The sequence below is a fragment of the Mobula birostris genome, chromosome 1 (genome assembly GCF_030028105.1).
Source record: "Mobula birostris isolate sMobBir1 chromosome 1, sMobBir1.hap1, whole genome shotgun sequence".
NCBI classification, from domain to species: domain Eukaryota; kingdom Metazoa; phylum Chordata; class Chondrichthyes; order Myliobatiformes; family Myliobatidae; genus Mobula; species Mobula birostris.
In genome coordinates this window covers 73,145,896-73,166,080 of record NC_092370.1, presented here as the reverse complement: position 1 = coordinate 73,166,080, position 20,185 = coordinate 73,145,896, and the positions used below count along the sequence as shown (strand labels likewise).

Here is a 20,185-nt window from a genome sequence, read left to right as displayed (position 1 = left end):
AACAACCTTCATCCACCACCCCACCAGCCTCTGCTTCCTACCTCTGAGTCAATGATGAATCTACCTAAACAGCTCTTCATGGATTCCATGGGACCTAACGTTCCGGACCAGCCTCCCATGCAATATCCTGTTGAAGACCTTGATAAAGTACAATAGACAGCATTGCATTAGGGCTTCTCAGGTTTGTTCAATAAGCTGATAGCACCGTGGAAGAAACTGTTGTTGAACCCCGAGGTGAAAGTGTGTCCTGATGGCAGCTCCCAAGAAAGGCCATGGCCCAGATGGTGAGGCCCTGAGTGAATTCGTGGTCTTATGGATGTTGCCTTTCTGAAACATCACTGCCTCCCTCTCAGACTGTAGGTTTCAGACTGTTCCCACTCCCTAAGGAAATGGTCCCTCCCCACATCCTCACACAAATCCCAGACTGTATTCCCCTGGACATGGGTCCACCATCCCTTCAACTCCATTCTCTGTCCACCCCTGACCTTCTTTCGACCTTCACTGCTTTACTGAGCCCAGCCTTTCGTGTCTGCTCCTGAGTGAACTCCTGTTCCCCAGAACTCTTCGGGGAACTCCCCAAGATCCTTACCCACCGTGCAGTGTGGTGACCAGAAATGGACCCAGTCCCGCCGATGGGGCCTGACCAGTGGTTTATGAATGTCCTACAGCACTTACTTTGGCACTGGGATCATGTCTGGACTGCCCCACCAACACCTCCCAGAACTGGAGCAACATTTTGAGAGTTGGAGAAGGTGAGTGAGCTATGATGTGTGCAGACATTCAAGGGTTCTGAAGAGACTTGGTGGAGGAGGGTGGGATATCTGTGGTACCCAGGTGGAGGAGGGTGGGATATCTGTGGTACCCAGGTGGAGGAGGTTGGGATATCTGTGGTACCCAAGTGAAGGAAGGTGGGATATCTGTGGTACCCAGGTGGAGGAGGGTGGGATATCTGTGGTACCCAGGTGGAGGAAGGTGGGATATCTGTGGTACCCAGGTGGAGGAGGGTGGGATATCTGTGGTACCCAGGTGGAGGAGGGTGGGATATCTGTGGTAGCCAGGTGGAGGAGGGTGAGATATCTGTGGTACCCAGGTGGAGGAGGGTGGGATATCTGTGGTACCCAGGTGGAGGAGGGTGAGATATCTGTGGTACCCAGGTGGAGGAGGGTGGGATATCTGTGGTACCCAGGTGGAGGAAGGTGGGATATCCGTGGTAGATTTGGGAACAGCTTCTTTCCATCTGTGATAAGACTGCTGAATGGATCCTGACCCGGATCTGGGCCGTACCCTCCAAATAACCAGACCTGCCTCTCGGTTTTTTTACACTACCTTACTTTCCATTTTTCTATTTTCTATTTATGAATTATAATTTAAATTTTTAATATTTACTATCAATTTGTAATCCAGGGAGCAGGAAGCGCAGAATCAAATATCGCTGTAATGATTGTACGTTCTAGTATCAATTGTTTGGTGACAATAAAGTATAAAGTTTAAAGTATAAAGTACCTAGGTGGAGGAGGTTGGATATCTGTGGTCCCAGGTGAAGGAGGGTGGGATATCTGTGGTACCTAGGTGGAGGAGGGAAATAAACCATGCAGGGAAATCAGCACCAAGAAATTTAACACTTTGTGTGTCAGGAAACAAGGGGGTCAGTGAGCCGAGGGACTGAGGGCAAGGGGGAGATGAGGTGTAGTCTGTGACCAGCTCTGACTTGGGATCTCTCTCTCCCTCTCTCTCTATCAGTCTGTCTCTACCTATTTGTCTCCCCTCCCCCTTCCTCCCTCCATCCCACTCTTTCTGTCTCTCTTCCTTCCTCCCTCTCTGTATCCCCCCTTTCTCCCTGTCTCATGCCACCCTTAACTAAGGTGTTATTTTTCTGACAACCTTCCTCACTTATCTCCATGTGTGTGAATTGTCTCTTTTTCTGTGCCGCACTTGTCTTGACCCATTCCCTGCCCTTACCTATAACTTACTCCGATACTTTTCCTGTAACCTCCATTTAGATTCATGAAGCACTTCAGCACAGAAACAGGCCCTTTGGCCCATCTAGTCCTTGCTGGCCTAGTCTGCCTAGATCCATCTATCTGTACCCCTCTCATCCATATACTTATCCAGACCTCTTAAATATTAGAATTGAAACCATATCCACTGCTTCTGCTGGCAGCTCGTTCCACATTCACACAACCCTCTGAGTGAAGAAGCTCCCCTTCAGATTCCTCTTAAATATTTCACCTTTCATCCTAAACGTATGATCTCCATTTCTAGCCTCAGATAGCCTGAGGGGAAAACCTGCAAGCATTTACCCCTATCTATGCCCCTCACAATTTTGCATACCTCTGTAAGATCTCCCCTCATTCTCCTATGCTCCACTGAATAAAATCCTAATCTTTTCAACTTTACTCAGGCACTCAAGCCCCAGCAACATTCCTGTAAATTTGCTCTGTACTCTTTCCTGTAGGTCCACTCTTGTTCTTTGCCCCTCTGTACTCGCATCTCTCTTACCTTCCTTTCCCACTTTATTCTGTTCATGTCTATTTCTCCCCTGTTTCGTTCTCTCAGCCCGTCTTCTCTCTTGTTCCTCTTCACCTGTCTTCTCTCTCTCATTCCTCTTCACCTGTCTTCTCTCTCGTTCCTCTTCACCTGTCTTCTCTCTCTCGGCCCTCTTCACCTGTCTTCTCTCTCATTCCTCTTCACCTGTCTTCTCTCTTGGCCCTCTTCACCTGTCTTCCCTCTCTCATTCCTCTTCACCTGTCTTCTCTCTCATTCCTCTTCACCTGTCTTCTCTCTCATTCCTCTTCACCTGTCTTCTCTCTCGTTCCTCTTCACCTGTCTTCTCTCTTGGCCCTCTTTACTTGTACCTTTCCACTTCTACTGAGCTCCTTACTCTGCCCCAATTTGTCTGCAACACTTCCTGCTCTCTCTCTCTCTGTCCCATTCTCTCTGCCTCTCTTCACCCTCAATCTCCACACCCCTCTCCTCTATCCATCCCTCAGCTTACTCTCTCTCTGTCTGTCTCACTCTTCCTGGTTCGCTCTCTCTGAATCTGCCTGTTACTGGGATAGTTATCATTTGCCTAAACGATCTCTGCTTCCATCAGAATTAATCAGTGCTGCTCTCAGAAACACGTACACAAGTTAGTGTTAATTTGCCTGTGAATGCATTAAAGCTAATGAAACCTGAGTGGTGGGGAATCCTCTAGGGGCCCATTAATCACCCGCCTCGACAGGCAGCCTTGATTACAAGTGGCAAGAAATTCATTAGAGTGGAGTCACTGACAACTTTTATCTATCTGCTAGATCTGAGTCATTAGGCAGCCAAATGAAAGCTATGATGGTGATGATGAAATTCATCGGTTGTTTATCTTGTGTGGTTTAATCCATGTGAGTTTGCATCACCCACGGGTCTGTCACACCCCCTGAGGCATTGCACTGGCAAAGGGACGTGTATAACTGGGCTCTGGGAACTGAGACATGAGAAATGGAGAAAGAATTGGGGACTGGGAATTGGGAGCTGGGAACTGGGAATGGAACTGAGAACTAGGCCGAGGATCTTGGAACAGACTGGGAAATAGGAATTCAGAGCAGGGCTGAAGTTGGGAGCTGGGAAGTGGAAATGGAAATGGGACCAGGGATCTGAGGACTGGGATTGGGGACAGAACTAGTTGCTGGGAACTGGGGACTCGGATGGGAAATGAAAACAGCGATTGGGACTGAACAATGGGGAACTTGAATGAAAGAAATAGGAGCAAACAGAGGCTTTGATTCTGCACAGCTCACCTCCTCCTTTCCAGAAATCTATTTGCTCTGTTTTGATTGACCTCAGAGTTAAAGAGTCCGACAGCACAGAAACAGGTCCTTTGGCCCAGCACATCCATGCTGACCCACCTAAACTTACTGGCACATAGTCCAGCACCTTCTACATGTTGGCAATGCAAGTGTTCACCAAGATACTGTGGGGGTCTCTGTTTCCACCAGCCCTCAGGGAGTGGCTCCAGACTCCAACCCCACCCTGGGGGAACAAGTCCTTCCACCCATCCCTTTGAAACTTCCTACTTCTACCCTAAACCTATGCTCTTTAGTTTTAGATACCCTAGCAATGAGAAAACTTCCCCTCTCTCTACAAAGTACACATTTCCTACACCTCTATCAGATCCCCCCTCCATATTCTCCAGTCCAAAGTAAACACGATGCTTCCTCATCCTCTCCACTGTTCCCTCATAACTAAAGTCCTCCAATCCAGACAGCACCTTGCTGAGCCCCCTCTCTACCCTCTCCAACGTCACCACATCCTTCCTATAGTGTGGTAACCAGAACTGTTCACGTCGGTCTAGTGTAGGGTCAAAGTATTATTTTATAAAATTCCATAGCCACCTTGTTCTTATATTCTGTGAGCAGCTTTAAGTTCTGGGGTTTCAACGTTTCAGAGTATTTGATGGCTCTGGGCCTGTACTCAATGGAGTTTAGAAGAATGAGGGGGGAACCTCACTGAAACCCATCAAATATTAAAAGGCCCAGATAGAATGGAAGTGGAGAGGATATTTCCAGTAGTGGCAGAGTCTAGTGCCAGTGGGCACAGCCTCAGAATAGAAGGTAATCCCTCCAGAACAGAGGTGTGGAGGAATTTCTTTAACCAGAGGGTGGTGCATCTGTGGTATTCATTGCCACAGATGGCTGTGGAAGCCAAGTCATTAGGTATATTTAAAATGGAGGTCAATTAGTTCAATTAGGAAGGATGTCAAAGGTTATGTAGAGAAGACAGGAGAATGGTGTTGATTGAATGGCAGAGCAAACTCGATGGGCCTAATGGCCAGGTTCTGTTTCTATGTTGTATTGCCTTATAGTTTTATAGTGGCAGAGTATAAAAGCACAGGGTGGTAGCAGTGGGGAACTGAGCTTTCCCAGGATTGACTGGGCTGCCTCAGTGCAAGAGGCTTAGTGGAGCAAGATAATGTTCTGTCGCAGTGTGTAGAGAATGAGGAGGGACAAATGATTGAAGAGTCTGTGCAGGAAAACTTTGCGAACAGTGCCTATAGTCACATCAGCTTCAAGGTAGTTGTGGAGAAAAGTGAAAGTGCTCACCAAGATTTAATACGGCTAAGTATGAGGTGTTGCACTTTGAGAGCTCAAATGCAAAAGGAAATTTTACAGTAAATGGCAGGACTCTTGGGAGCACTGATGTACAGAGTGACCTTGGGAGAAAATTCCATTGCTACCCAAGGAAAAAGTGGCAACACAAGTGGATTGTGTGATAGGGAAGGCATACAGGACCTTTGCCTTCATCGGTCTGCATGTTGAGTGTGAGGGTCAGGAAGTCATGTTGCAGCTGAATAAACCTTTGGTCGGGACACAGTTGGAGTACTGCGTGCAGGTTTGGTCACCCCACTATAGGAAGGCTTTGGAGAGTGTGCAGGTGAGGTTCACCAGGGTGCTACCTAGATTAGAGGGTATAAGCTATAAGGAGAGGTTGGACAAAATTGGATTGTTTTCTCTGTAGCAGCGGAGGCTGAGGGAATAGCAGATAGAATTTTATAAGACAATGAGAAGCATAGATAAAGTCCATATAACATAGAACAAAGAACAGTACAGGCCCTTCAGCCCACAATACTGTCTCATTCTTTTAACCTATTCCAAGATCAGTTTAATGCACTGCTTCCACATAGCCCTCCATTTTTCTTTCATCCATGTGCCTACCTAAGATTTCTGTAAACATCCCTAATGTATCTGCCTCTACCACCACCCCTGACAGTACATTTAATGCACATATCACTCTCTGTGTAAAACACCTACTTCTGACATCCCCCTTATACTTTTCTTCAATCACCTTAAAAGTATGTCCTCTTGTATTAACCATTACTGTCCTGTGGAAAAAATTGCTGGCTGTCCACTCAATCTATGCCTCTTATCATCTTATACAACTTTATGAAATTGCCTCCCATCCTTCTTCACTGCAAGGAGAAAAGCCCTAGTTCGCTTAAACTTCCCGTGTATGGCATGATCTCTAATCCAGGCAGCATCCTAATAAATCGTTTCTGCACTGTCTTCAAAGGCAAAACAACCTTTATAATATGAAGCAAAACAGGCAAAATGCTGGAGGAACTCAGCAGGTCAGGCAGCGTCTATGGAAATGAGTAAGCAGTCGATGTTTCGGGTCGACACCCTTCTTCAGGACTACATACTATGAGGCAAGCAGAACTGAACATAATACTCCAAGGGTGGGCTAACCAGAGTTTTTTTTAGAGCTGCAACAATACCTCGTGGCTCTTGAACCCAATCCCCCAACTAATGAAAGTCAAAACACCATATGCCTTCTCGACTACCCTATGTGCTTGTGTGGCAACTTTGAGGTATCTATAGACATAGACCCTAAGATCCCTCTGTTCCTCCACACTGTTAAGAATCCTGCCATTAATCCTGTACATTTACCTTCCAAAATGCATCACTTTTCAACACTTTTCTGATTGAACTCCATCTACCTCTTCTCTGACCAGCTCTGCGTCCAATCAATGTCCCACTGGATTCTATGACAACCCTCATAACTATCCACAACACTGTCAACCCTCGTTTATCTGTAAACATACTAAACCACTCTTCCACTTCTGCACCAAACTCACAAAGAGGAGGTTCCCAGAACCGATCCCTGCAGAACACCACTGGTCACCATCCTCCAGGCAGAATACACTCCATCTACTACCAGCCGCTGTCATCTATAAGTAGCCAATTCAGGGAAACCGAGTTTCCCTGGATCCCATGCCTCCTGACTTCCTGAATCAGCTTGACATGTGTAACCTTGTCAAATGCCTTACACTGCATCCACTGCTCTAACTTCATTAGCTTGTTTTGTCAGATCCTCAAAGAATTCAATCAGGCTCATGAGGCACGACATGCCCCTCACAAAGCCATGGTGACTATGCCTAATCAGAGTATGCTTCTCCAAATGCTTATAAATCCTATCTCTAAGAATCCTCTTCAATAGTTTGCCCACCACTGACATGAGACTCATGGGTCTATAATTCCCAGGATTATCCCCATTACCTTTCTTGAACAAAGGAATAACATTTGCCACCCTCGTCTTATGTACTACTTCTGTGGCCAATGAAGATCATTGTCAAAGGCACAACAGTCTCTACCCTTGCTTTTTGTAGTAATCTAGAGCATATCCTGTCCAGTTCTGGGAATTATCTCTCCTAATGTTTTTCAAAAGTTAAAAATCATCCTCATCCTTAATCGAGATATGTTTGAGCATATTAGCCTGGTGACACTAACCTCACATTTGCTAAGATACCTCTCACTAGTGAATACTGAAGCAAAGTATTCATTAAAGACCTCCCCTACCTCTTCTGACACCAGGCACGTTTCCTCTTTTCTCCTTGATCAGTCCTACCCTCACTCTAGTTATCCTCCTGTTCTTCATGTACATGTAGACAGATAGTATCTTTTCCCCGGAATAGAAATGTCAAATACTAGTGGGCAGGGAAAAATGTTGTTAGGTTAATCTTGGAATAGGTGGAAAGGTCAGCACAACATTGTGGGCTGAATGGCCTATACTGTGCTATGATCTATGAGAGTTTAAAGGAGATGTTTACCTTATGTTACTCCTATCTGCTGGTATGGACCACTTTTCCTGTTTGTGTACCGATATATTTTGTAATTTCTATGTCGCCTGTTTAAATGCATCTCCATCATTAAATCTTTCGATAGCTTCTCCCAAATGATCATCTTACCTTCATACCCCCATACCTTCAACACCTCCTTTCTTTAGATTTAAAACCTTGGTTTTGCATTGAACTGCAACAACTTTAAATCTGTCTATCTAAAGTAAAATCCTAGCCTGTTATGATTGCTCCTCCCCAAAGCAAACATTAATCATTTTCGTGTTACATTTTCACCAAGGATGGTCAATATATGGTACAGGCTGCCAGAGGAAGTGGCTGAGACAGGTAGAACAACAGCACATAAGAGACATTTGGACAGATGACGGATAGCAGTGTTTTGGAGGGATATGGGTCAAATGCAGGGAAATGGGTTGAACTTAAATTCCATCATCTGCAGTTGCCTGGGTCAATGTCCTGGTGAAGCTCCTGTGCAGCCCCTCCAGTACCATCACACCTTTCCTATAGTGTGCTGACCAGAAATGCATGCAGTGCTCCAGCTGTGGTCTGACCAGAGTTTATAATATTGGAACATAACTTCCCTACCGTTGCATTCACTGCTCTGATTGTAAATGCCAGCATTACGTCTGCTTTCTTCACTACCTTATTGACATGTGCCACAAGTTCCGGTGGCCTTCAGTTTTGTACACAGATGTGCCACTGTTCCGCAAGGAGCTCTTCACCCTGCCCTCCCTACCTCACCTTGGACCCTTTCCCCACACCCTCTCCTCCTCTCACCTTCCACTCACCCCAACATCATCCGGAAACCACTTCCCTCACCTTCTCCACACCCTCCTAACTGGGTATCCTACCTCACACCCTTCCTCCTCCCCTCACCCCTCCCTCCCTTCCAGAGTCTTCCCTTCTCCCTCAACAATCCAAACTTGATCAACTGGTCCCCGCCAAGCCCAGCAGCCTCAGATGTTGTGTTTGATCCTGGGATTATGTGATGGAACAGTGCAGAGGGAGCTTCGCTCCGTGTCTAACCTCAGGAGTGTGTGTCGGGACAGTGTAGAGGGAATTTCACTCTGTGTCTGACCTCAGGAGTGTGTGTCGGGACAGTGTAGAGGGAATTTCACTCTGTGTCTGACCCCAGGAGTGTGTGACGGGACAGTGCAGAGGGAGCTTCGCTTCGTGTCTGACCCCAGGAGTGCGTGATGAGACGATGTAGAGGGGAAATTACTTGGCTTCTGTTACGTTGCATGGGTTGGAGTTTAATATGGAACATCTGGTCTGTGTGTAGTTTGAATGTGACCCCAACATGTGGCTTGTTTCTCTGCATCAGACAATGCTAGCTGCTCGCCTGACTGACATGGTGTGGGATTGCAGGGTTAACAAGCGTCCTGTCTACTCTGTGTTTTACTGGTGAGCTCGTCCCTCCCTCTCTCTCTCTCTGTATGTGGGTGATTGATTGAAGGGTTCATTAGAATGCACCAGTAAATGGCCATTTAATGTGGCCCATCTCTGAGCAGCCAGCAACCATTTACCCTCAACAAGATAAATTGTTTTTTTGTCTCTCAGACTCATTAAGCGGCCAACAAGAGAAGAATAAAATGAGAGTTGAGTGGGACTGGATCAGGCAGTCAGTGTGCAGCCAGAGAATTTGGACCGAGCCCAGTCCTGCACTCTGACACCATCCGCTCCCCGCACCCCACCACCCCAACCCCTCCCCTTCCTTCCGCTCACTCCCACCAGCTGAGCCAAACTCACAGACTCCGATCTGCAACATCACCTCACACCTATCCCGTACAGATACCTGGGTAGGTGCGTCCGAGGATGGTCATCTCACCACTGAGCTGCCAGACTGAGCGCTGGAGGCAGCAACAGTAAATGTTGTTTACTGCAGCTCATTCCTGAATCCAGCCACCCTGTGCACTGCCACACAGTTCCAGAGACATGGGCTCAATCCCAGCCTTGGTGCTGAAGGGCCTGTTTCTGTGCTGCATCCCCCTGTCACTGGCCTTTCCATTCTAAGAATGTAACACTCAGCTGGTCAAGCAGTGTATGTGGGGAAAGAAACAGTTGATATTCAAGTTAATGAACATTTAGCAGTCCTGCAGTTCCCTCCCCTGTTTCTTACACTATCTGAGGACGTGGAGAATGTAGAGGAGATTATAAAAGACATGACAAAGATCTTTGTATCCTAAACACAAGAGGTTTTGCAGATGCTGAAATCCAGAGCGACACACATAAAATACTAGAGGAATTCAGCAGGCCAGGCAGCATCTATGGAAATGAATAAACAGTTTGTGTTTTAGGCTGAGACCCAGCACTTTGTGTGTGTTGATCTTTATATATCTTTTGGCCATAGACCCAGAGGACTGGAGAGGATGTAACATTGTTCCTTTGTTTAATAAGGGCACCAAGAATAGAAATTAGAGGTTGGTGAGTCTCATATCAGTGGTGCGGAAGCTACTGGAGGAAGAATCTTAGGGATATGATCTACTTGCATCTGAAAAACCATGGGTTTATTAGGGAAAATTAGCATAGCCTTGTTCAAGAACAGTCCTGTCTTATAAATTTGGTTTCTGTTTTAGAGGAGGTTCCCAAGGTGATTAATGGGAGTTGGGCAGTGGATGTTGTCAGCATGTCCCTTATGTAGACTAATCCATGAGACCCATGAAACATGGTGGATTGGATTCAAAATTGGTTTGTCCATAGAAGGTAGTGGTGGAGGGCTGTTGTCCATGACCAATGGTGTCCTGCAAGAGTCACTCTCAGCACCTCTGTTATTTGTGATATATTGGATGTAAATGTAGGTGGACTGATGACACTCAAGTTCATTGGAGTTGTGGATAAAGGATTCAGTGGATTATAGACCAGTAGGAAATGTAGGTAGAAAAATGGCAGATAAAGTTTACTTTGGACAAGCATGAGGTGATGCATTTAGAGAGGTCAAATGCAGGACCTTTCGGACCATTGATGTACAGGGGGACCTTGGGGTGGAATTTCATTGCTCCCTGAAAGTGGTAACACAAATACATAGGGTGGTAAACAAGGTGTATGGCATATTTCCTTCATAAGTTTGGGCGTTATGTATGAAAGTCAGGAAATCGTATTGTATAAGATTTTGGTGAGGCCACACTCGGAGTACAGTGTACAGTTCTGGTCATCCCATCACTGGAGGGGTGTGGGCACTTTGAAGAAGGTGCAGAAGAGTTTCACCAGGACGCTGCCTGGATTATACAGTATTAGATACGAGGAAAGGTTGGGAACATTTGGATTGTTTTCTCTGGAGCATCAAAGATTGAGGGGAGAGCTGACTAAAGTTTATTAAATGGTGCAGGGAATAGGGAAGGTATAGAATCAGCATCTTTTTGCCAGAATGGAAAAGTCAAATTCAAGAGTTCATACGTTTAAGGTGAGAGGGAAAGTTTAAAGGAGATGTGTGAGGCAAGGTTTTTTAAATGTAGGTACTTGGAATAGGCTCCGGGGATGATGCTGGAAGCAGATAGCAATGTTTAAGAGGCATTTCGATGGGCAGGGAGTGGAGGGGTATGAACTTTGTGCAGGCAGATGGCATCGCATCGTGTTCAGCCCAGACATGGTGGTTGAAGAGCCCGTTCCTATGCTGTACTGTTCTGTGATCTTAGTCCACTGAGACGGCTGAGTTTTCCACTTCCACTGACACTAAACTTCTACGTCATACTTCTGTTCCTGCAATTCAATATTTCACCCAGAACAACAGCATTCGCTTTCCCCACATTATCTGCTTCCACACAATGGGCTGAACAGGCCCGACTCTGTAATTGGTTATCACCTTGATTTTTGCAAACCGGTGAAATAACATGGACACCTTGGTTTTAGTTTTCTGCATTTTCCATTCCCTCTTTTCTTTCCTAATTTAATTTCTTCTCCCACAATCCCCACGCTCTTCAGGTGTTGTGTGTGAGACTCTCAGTGTCTGACAGTACTCCTTACCCCCTTACCCTCTCCACCTGGGACCTGAAGTTTGGTGTGGGCCCCCATATCCTAACAACTTCCTACAGGGGCACAATTGAGAGCATCCTGACTGGCTGCATCACTGCCTGGTATGGGAACTGTACCCCTCTCGATCACAGGACTCTGCAGAGAGTGGTGCAGACAGCCCAGCGCATCTGTAGTTGTGAACTTCCCACTATTCAGGACATTTACAAGGACAGGTGTGTAAAAAGGGCCCGTAGGATCATTGGGGACCCAAGCCATCCCAACCACAATCTATTCCAGCTGCTACCATCTGGAAAGCAGCACCGCAGCATAAAAGCCAGGACCAACAGGCTCCGGGACAGCTTCTTCCACCAGGCCATCAGACTGATGAACTCATGCTGATTTGAGTGTACTCTGTATTATATTGACTGTTCTATTTTTTATAAGTTACTATGATTGCACATTGCACATTTAGATGGAGATGTAATGTAAAGATTTTTACTCCTCATGTATGTGAAGGATGTAAGAAATAAAGTCAATTCAAATCTTCTTTGTGGAAGGTGTTTAAATCCCCAAGTGTTGTGTTGCACCCATTCCATTGCTGGCAGACCTACCTACCCTCCAATAACTGCGTCTGGCACACCTTTCTGTACAGGAAAATATGCCGACCTTGCTTGGAACCTTTCCTCCTTATCCTTTCCTGTTACAGTCCGGACTCTGACCAAGTTAGGACCAGTGCCACAAGACGCTCCTCCACTGATACTCTCCCATCTGCTCAGCATTATTCCCTAAAGTTTCTACCCGGGGTTGTCCACTCTCCAGCTGGAATTGTATTTAGATGTGGAAAGTTCTGCAGAATGTTGCTTTAGCATGCTTGCCCTCTGCTCCTTGTCCACCTGCCCATTTGCTGTTGAGAGCTGAGACAATGAAATCAGCCAGGATTGCTGGGATCCTGGGATTTCTGCAGCGGTTTGCTACCTACCCAGCTGCCACCTGTAGGTTGTTCACAGGCCAGTAGCATGTTCTCAGCCTCCAGCAGTGGGCCCTCTTCCTTTGTTCAACCCACCTGATGATCCCACAAACATCCAGCACCCTCTGCAAGCTGGGATGGTTAAACCAGTTGTACCAACCAATGCCCCCCCATCCCTTTATACCCTCCCCCCACCATCCTTTCTCTTGTTTGAACACCCTCTGGCCCAAAACATTAACAGCCCCACTGCCCCTCCAGTCACAATCCGGGATTCTCCTGCGGTATCTGACTTACTGATGTATCACGGAGGAAGGCCTGACCAATCAGCAGGGAACTCAGAGGCTCACATAGATCCCTTGCTTGTATATTTTCTAATCTTTGCTTTTCCAGCTTTCCTACTCACTCCAGCTTCTCCTTGTAACTGAAACACTCCATCCCAGGCAACGTCATGGTGAATCTCCCCTCACTTATCCCAGTATGGTCACAGCCTCCTGCCGTGTGGTCACCTCATGAACTGCTCTAACCTTACCCAAGTTCTATAAAATTGTCCCTGCTCGTGTACTCTGTGCCCCAGGTGATGAAGGCTAATACAATTAATGGCGTCTTCACACCCTGTATGCTAGTATACAACCACCTCCAGCATCCTTGGACACCACTACCAAGGACCCTTTCATTCATGGTGTATGTTCCATCACCCTTCTATTATCAGGATGAGACTTCATTGACCAATGCTCTACTCAGACAAGCATACTGCTCCGTTACCAATGCAGGAGAGAGTCATTGTCATCAGCATAGAAAAAGGCCTTTCCACCCAACTCCTGCCGACCAAGGTTCCCATCCAATCTAGTACCACTTGTCCACATTTAGCCCGTATCCCCCTAAACCTTTCCTATCTATGTAATTGTCCAAGTGGCATTGAAATATTGTAACCACAGAAGGGGCTGCAGTGGAGAGGGAGCTGAGGTTTACCAGGACTTTGCCTGAAGCCATCAGAAATGATTGAAGAGGGCAGGGCTGTTTTCATTGGTTGGGGGGAGATGAGATGTAGAAGATGATGTGAGACCAGGGACAGATGTTTAAAGTGCTCAGTGGAGCACATTTGCCCAGAGGGAGGCAGGTCTGGTCCTCACTGTCAGAGGCGGGGGAGACAGAGACCCCCATCATATTTGTGCAGCACTTATTCCTGATCCTTTTGGGTTGCTGTGTCTTTGTTGAAGGAGATGGATGGGTTTACCACTGTTCTGGTCAGGCATGGAGGTCACTCTCACAGTGAATGACAAACCCCTGATGGTCACAGACACTGTGGACTGGCAGGGGACTCGAGGGCTGATAGGTTTGTCTCTCTGTAACCTCTGCATGGATCAATGAGGAATGTTGAGGACATGCTAGGTCTATGGTGGGTGGGCTCCTTGCCTCAGGAGATGAGATCTCATGTGGAGGAGTATATACCTGGAAGTTGAGCTGAACCTCACTGACGAGGTCTGGCCGGCAAACTGCAAAAGTCAGAGGGCTAGATCACCACCGATGAGAGAACTGTTCCAAGGGGTTCCCCAGAGGGCTCTTAAACCAGCTGCTGACTTCCATGTGGTGGAACTAGTAGCCACTTTGGACCCTCTCCTGGCACTGTCACCAGCATCGAGAGCATACAACAACGTACAATACAGCACAGTACAGGCTCTTTTGCCCACAATGTTGTGCCAATCCTTATACCGATTCCAAGATCAACCTAATCCACCCCTCTGACACAGCCCAATTTCCTTTTATGCAAGAGTCTCTTAAATGTCCCTATTGTACCCACTACTCTTCTCTTAAAAAACCTACCTCTGACATCTCTCCCGAACTTCCCTCCACTCACCTTTGATATTGGCCATTGCCACCCTGGAAGAAGTCTCTATCTCTTCTCATCTTATACAACACTATCCTCTGTCGCTCCAAGGAGAAACACCCTAGCTTGCTCAACATTTCCTCATAAGACATGTTCTCTAATGCATGCAGCATCTGATAAATCTCCTCTGCACCCTGTTAAAGCTTCCACATCCCTCCCATAATGTGACCAGAACAGAAGACAATATTCCAAGTGTGGTCTAACCAGAGTTTTCAAGAGTTGTAGCATTACCACCTGGCTCTTCAGCCCAATCCTCTGACTAAAGAAGACCAGCACCTTCTTAACCATCCTATCATCTTGTGCTGCAACTCTGAGGGATCTATGGACGTGGACTCCAAGATCTCTCTGTTCCTCCAAACTGCTAAGAATCCTACAATTAATCGTGTAATCTACCTTCAGGTTCGACTTTTCACAGAGAATCACGTCACACTTTTTCGGGTTGAACTCCGTCTGTCACTCTCAGCCCAGCTCTGCATCCTGTTGGTGGTTTCTTTCTGGGGCAACAGGAAACACAGGATCTCAGTCTTCCAGTGGGGGGTGGGGGTGGGGTGTGGTCAGTCACTGTCTGTACCGGGTGATGACTCTTCACCTCCAGACCCTGCAGAGATCCCTGTGCAACGAATAATTTCTTGGGAGGTGTGTGCTGGTGAGGTATTTCTCAGGATGGTAGCTATCTGTTGTCAGAGTTTCCCTGTTGGCTGGGCAAGGCTTACACCTCGGGCGGTAGGGAGGGGTGGTGGAGTGGTGGAGGGTGCTGTAGGATGCTGAACTTCATAGCCAGATTCTCTGGTGTTGAGGATCCAGAGGTGTGGAATGACCCCACCAACCCGAACATCAGGCGCTGACACACCGTCATCAGACAGGCCAACCTGAACTGGATCCTGAAAGCTTCCCTTGCACCATTCCACACTGAACCACCTCTCCTTACATCCTTGTCCATTGTCCAGATACTCGGTGGAAGTCACTCCCAGCCACCGTACCCCTCCCTGTCTCTGTAACCTCTCCTGCCCCTACACCCCTCCCTGCTCTGCAATCCCCTCTGGCCCCTACACCCCTCCCTATCTCAGTGACCCTCCAGTCCACACACCCCTCCCAGTAGCTCCTTTCCTTCCCTACATCTCTCCCTGCCGATGTAACTCCCTGTGTCCCTCCCCCATCACCCCGCACCCTGCTCCAGACTCCTAAACCTGAGACTCATCACTTCCTTTGTGACTGGATCCTAACCAACAGACTGGAGTCAGCCACCACTACCCTCAGGACTGGTGGCCCCTGCTGTAGTTCCGGTACTGACTGTGTCAGACGCGAGAGTCAAGAAGACACTCAGCTCTTTTAGTTCCTCAGGCATGTTCCCGCAGGCGCTCACCAATTTTTACCAAGGCACGACAGAAATCATCCGGACCGGTTTTTAAGGCAACTGACCGCACAAAGCGAACTGCAGAGAGTTGCGGACACAGGAAGCGGGGTCTCCTCTGTGGACTCTGCCTACACTCGTCGCTGCCTCAGTAAGGCAGTCAGCGTGATCGAAACCCGCAGCCACCCTGGCATTCTCTCTTTGCCCACACCCGATCGGGCAGCACAAAAGTCTGAAAACACGAACCACCCGGCTGAAGGACTGCTTCTACCCCGCTGTTCTAAGACTATTGAATGGTTTCCTTAGTACGATAAACTAGATTCTTGACCTCACAGTCCATCTCGCCGTGACCTTGCACATTCTTGTCTGCCTGCGCTGCACCTTCTCTCTGACTCTTTATTTTGTTTCCCTTTTTAGTGTCTTGATGAACTTGTGCACAGAATGGTTTGTATGGGCAGCACGCAAAGAAGCTTTTCACTTTTTCTTGGTACAGTACATGTGTCAATATTAGATCAATGCCATCAATCATATCTGGCCCCTACACCCCTCTCTATCTCTATAACTCTCTCCTCCTTCCTGTAACCCCTCGACCGTTCCCTGTTTTCCCACTGCACTCCCTCTCTGATCAGTGTTTCAACTCTATGCTCTCCGCTCTGTCCCTCTCCATATCCCGGTTCTCTCTGACTCCTCTCCGCTCCGACCCCTCTCTCTGTTCCTCTCCATATCCCGGTTCTCGCTATCTTTTCTCCCCCTCTCATGCTGCGTCCTCAAACTTCTCCCAGGCTCCGTGTTCTCTCTCCCTCCATTCATGCCCAACCTCCCCCTCTCTCTGTCCCCTTCTTTGTTACCCTCCTTCTGTGATGTTTTGCTCTCTCGGGCAGGGGACATAACCCTAGTCAAGCCCAAGGCTTTGTTCTCTTCCGTTGCTCACACGCCACTTACATAGAAAATATTAATTTATTGAAATCACAAAAATGTACAGATTTATTACATCCAGGTGGGGGGCAGGGATTTGCTATTTACATGTCCCACAAGTTGGGTGGGCTCGGGGTTTAATAAATAAATGGGAACTCGTCCTTCAGTCTGCCGTACCCCGGGAACCCGCTGCTCTACCCTGGCCGCGCTCTCGGCCCCAGTCCGTCCCGGAGCATCACTCCTCACCTCGAATAACGGGGCCGATACCCGCGCTGGACGGCGGTCAGTCCCGGGCAGGACGGGGGGTTCCGGAAAGTGGTGGGTCGGGGGCGTGATAGAATGGGGAATCGGGTCGCTCCGCGTTGGCAGATCGGACAGGATCAGTGAGAGCGGCGTCTGGGGATCGGGGACGGGAGGTGGGCTGGGTGGGGGAACCTAGGCGGACCGGGGATGGATGAGGGGAGAGAAGGTTTCTGGGGTCCGGGATACACAGCATGAAAGGGCGACGGGATCAGAACAAGGGAGCGGAGTTGGGAAAGGGAGAGGGGGAGCGCGGATCAAGGGGTTGAATGCGGTTGAGGGAGCGAAGAGAGAGAGAGAGGGAGGAGAAGGGAAGCAAGAGAGGGAGCGGGAGATAGAGAGGGAATGCGGAGAGGGAGAGGGGGTGTTCGGCGCGGCGCAACGGTCCGAGCGGGCTTAAATCGGCGCCGGGTCGAACGCTCCCTCTCGCGGGCGAACAGCCTGGCGAGACCCACTGTGAGCCCCAACAGACCCGCTGGGCCGAACGGCCTCTCCCGTTGCTGCTCTTCCCGGAAGTGAACAACCTCCCCGTACCCAGTCTGGACCCCGGATCAGAGCTCGGGTCTTTTCCCGCTTTGGAATCTGTCCGAGATCCGTGATGTCCTGCCGCGGGAGCAGCGGCCGAACTGCAACGAGTCACGGCCTGGCACAGTCTTGGGTCAGTAGGAGCCAAGTCCCGGATCCGAGCTTTGCTGTCCCGGGCGGCGGGGGTGGGGTGGGGGAGGGTTTCGATCTGGAGATGGCCGGGGTCAATAGAAGTTGTGTTCCAGGTAGAGCTGTACCCTGTCGCGGGTTAGTGGGAGCCGTATAACGGATCCGGAGGTGTCCTATCCCAGGTCCAGAGGTGTCCTGTTTCGGGCGGCAGCGCTGTCCCGCGTCAGTAAAAGTTGTGTTCTGGGTCCAAACTGTGCTGTCCCAGGCGTCACTGGGTGATCTGAAACTGTCCCAGGTCAATAGGACCGTGCCCGGTCTGAGCCGCGAGGTCCCGGGCGGGAGTAGATCACGGTCTGGCGCTGGGCTCGAGCGGCTGCTGATGACTCCGGACGGCAAAGCGGTTGACGTGCACGGGGATGGGGACAACGATTTTGGGGTTCCGCACCGGCTCCCCCGACCGGTTGCTGGCATTGCCCGCTTTAATCCGCTTCCACTTGGCGCGCCGGTTCTGGAACCAGATCTTCACCTGCACCTCGCTGAGTTTGAGGGCGTGCGCGATTTGCGAGCGCTCCGTCAGGGACAGGTACTTCTTACAGTGAAATTCCTTCTCCAGCTCCAGAAGCTGTTCGCTGGTGAACGCCGTCCGCCGCCGCCGGCTCTTGCCCGAGCCCACAGCCTCCTGCGGCGCCGCTTTGCGCGCCCGGCCGCCGAAAGGTGCGCTCGTGTCCGACAAGCACTCGGGTTCGCTGTCGGCCGAGCTCTCCTCCTCCCGCTCGCTGCTCCCGTGCTCTGGAGACTTTAAATCCGTCTTCTCCTCGTCCGAACTGCAGACCCGGGCGTCCCCTGCGGACAACGGACAGCGGTCAGTGCGCTGGGACAGCGGCTCCCTCCACCTCTGTTCCCGTCTCCTCCAGTTTCTCCTCCGGTCCTCTCCCGACCTCTCCCACTCCCGTCCCATCTTGGCCTGGCGCTCGCCTCTTTCCTCACGCCCCCACCCCAACAGCCCACGGGGAACTGAAGAAGTGAGCGCGGCTCAGTCCGCGACCGGGAGGTCGGTCCGGCGCCTCCTCATCAGTTTCTGAGCGAACTTTGAGACAGCGACAAGAGCTTCACAGAGAGCGGAGCCAGACTCATAGCTCGGGACCGAGTGGCACGGGGCTCCACAGAGCCCAGACCGGACTAGGAACCCGGCGGGCTCCGTTCCCTCTAACTTCTTGTCTCACTCCCTCTCCAACATTCCTCTCTTTCCCCACCTCTCCAATTCTTCTGCAATTCTCCGCTCTCACCAACTCTCGACTCCCTCTATAACTCTTGCCTCTCTCTTCCCGCTCTTTTTCTAACTCTCCCCTCCTACAGCCCGCTCTCTCCCCAACTCTCCGCTGCACCTCCAACTCTTCGCTCTGTCTCTCCGCTGCACTTCCAACTCTTCGATCTCTCTCCCCGCTGTACCTACAACTCTTCGCTCCCCATCTCCAACTCATCGTCCTTCGCCCCGCCGCACCTCCAACTCTTCGCTCTCTCTCCCCGCCGCATCTCCAACTCATCGTCCCTCTCCCCGCCGCACCGCCAACTCATCGTCCCTCTCCCCGCCGCACCTACAACTCTTCGCTCCCTCTCCCCGTTGTACCGCCAACTCTTCGCTCCCTCGCCCCGCTGCTCCCCCAACTCTTTCGTGGTCTCTCACCTGGCAGAGTTTGCAGCCCATCTCCGTACGATTGTTCGGCCCCTTTGCTCTCGGATTCGCTACCGTGCCGGCGGCCGGCGGGATCGGGGTGGCTGCGGGACGCCGGTAACTCGGGCGCAGGGTAGAAGTTGTCGGCGCTGTCGCTGAAGTTGGGCAGTGCGGTGCTGAGGGCGACCATGGGTGGCACGGCTTGGCCAAGGCCGGCACAGAACGAATTGCTGAGGCGACTTGCGAAGGAGGCGAGAGGTGCGAGCGGCGGCAGGGCGGGCGGGACTGCCTGCGGCAGCACCAGTGGCCGGTACGGCATCAGCATCGGGTAGCCGGTGTAGAGCAGGTGCCCGGGGCGCGGCGCCGGGGAGCCGATCAGCGAGTCGATGGAGAAGGCGGCTCCCGGGCCGTTCGGCCGCTGCATGTCGGTGCTGGCCGCGCCCGCGCTCCGCTCTGAGCCCCGGCACCCGCCGCCGCGGCATCATAAACGCCGAGGGGCCGAGCGGCGGAGGGGCCGCCCCCCTCAACATCATTCATCATCAGGGAGCGCGGCACTTCCCGCACCGCACCGGCCGCTCCTCCCCCTGCACCGGCTGTCCGAGCGGAGGGGAGGGGAGGGGAGGGGGGGGATGTCAGACCTCCGAGCGGGGAGGGCGGGGACGGAAAAGGGAGTGAGTGGGAGGAAGAGAGGGGAAAGGGGAAAAGAGGGCGTGGGGGAGATGAGAGGGGAGGGATGGAGAAGATGAGGGGGGAGGGAGGGTATGTAAGGAGGGGGTGGATGAAGGGAAGGAGGGGTAAAGGGAGGGTGGGAAGGGATGGAGGGAGGGGTGAGACAGGTCCCAGTGCCGGCCCAGCCGCTCCGTGTCGGACCGGAGCAGTGGTCTATC

The 20,185-nt window shown here is 50.3% G+C and overlaps 1 protein-coding gene across 1 annotated transcript; it reads right to left on the bottom strand.

Annotated features, from left to right (window-relative positions):
- Positions 1-17,972: 17,972 nt before the first annotated feature.
- gbx1 (gastrulation brain homeobox 1) lies at positions 17,973-19,722 on the bottom strand. The gene is made up of 2 exons (XM_072263099.1): positions 19,311-19,722; positions 17,973-18,469 (listed from the first exon to the last, which is right to left on the bottom strand). The coding sequence occupies exons 1-2, from the start codon at positions 19,720-19,722 to the stop codon at positions 17,973-17,975; spliced, it is 909 nt and encodes a 302-aa protein (XP_072119200.1).
- Between the last annotated feature and the right edge of the window lie 463 nt (positions 19,723-20,185).

What these genes read in the sequence shown, in the direction of transcription:
- gbx1 (XM_072263099.1), bottom strand. Translation starts at nt 19,722, where the DNA reads ATGCAGCGGCCGAACGGCCCGGGAGCCGCCTTCTCCATCGACTCGCTG. An exon ending in TGGGCTGCAAACTCTGCCAG is followed by an intron (nt 18,470 to 19,310) that starts GTGAGAGACCAC and finishes CGTTGTCCGCAG; the next exon opens with GGGACGCCCGGGTCTGCAGT.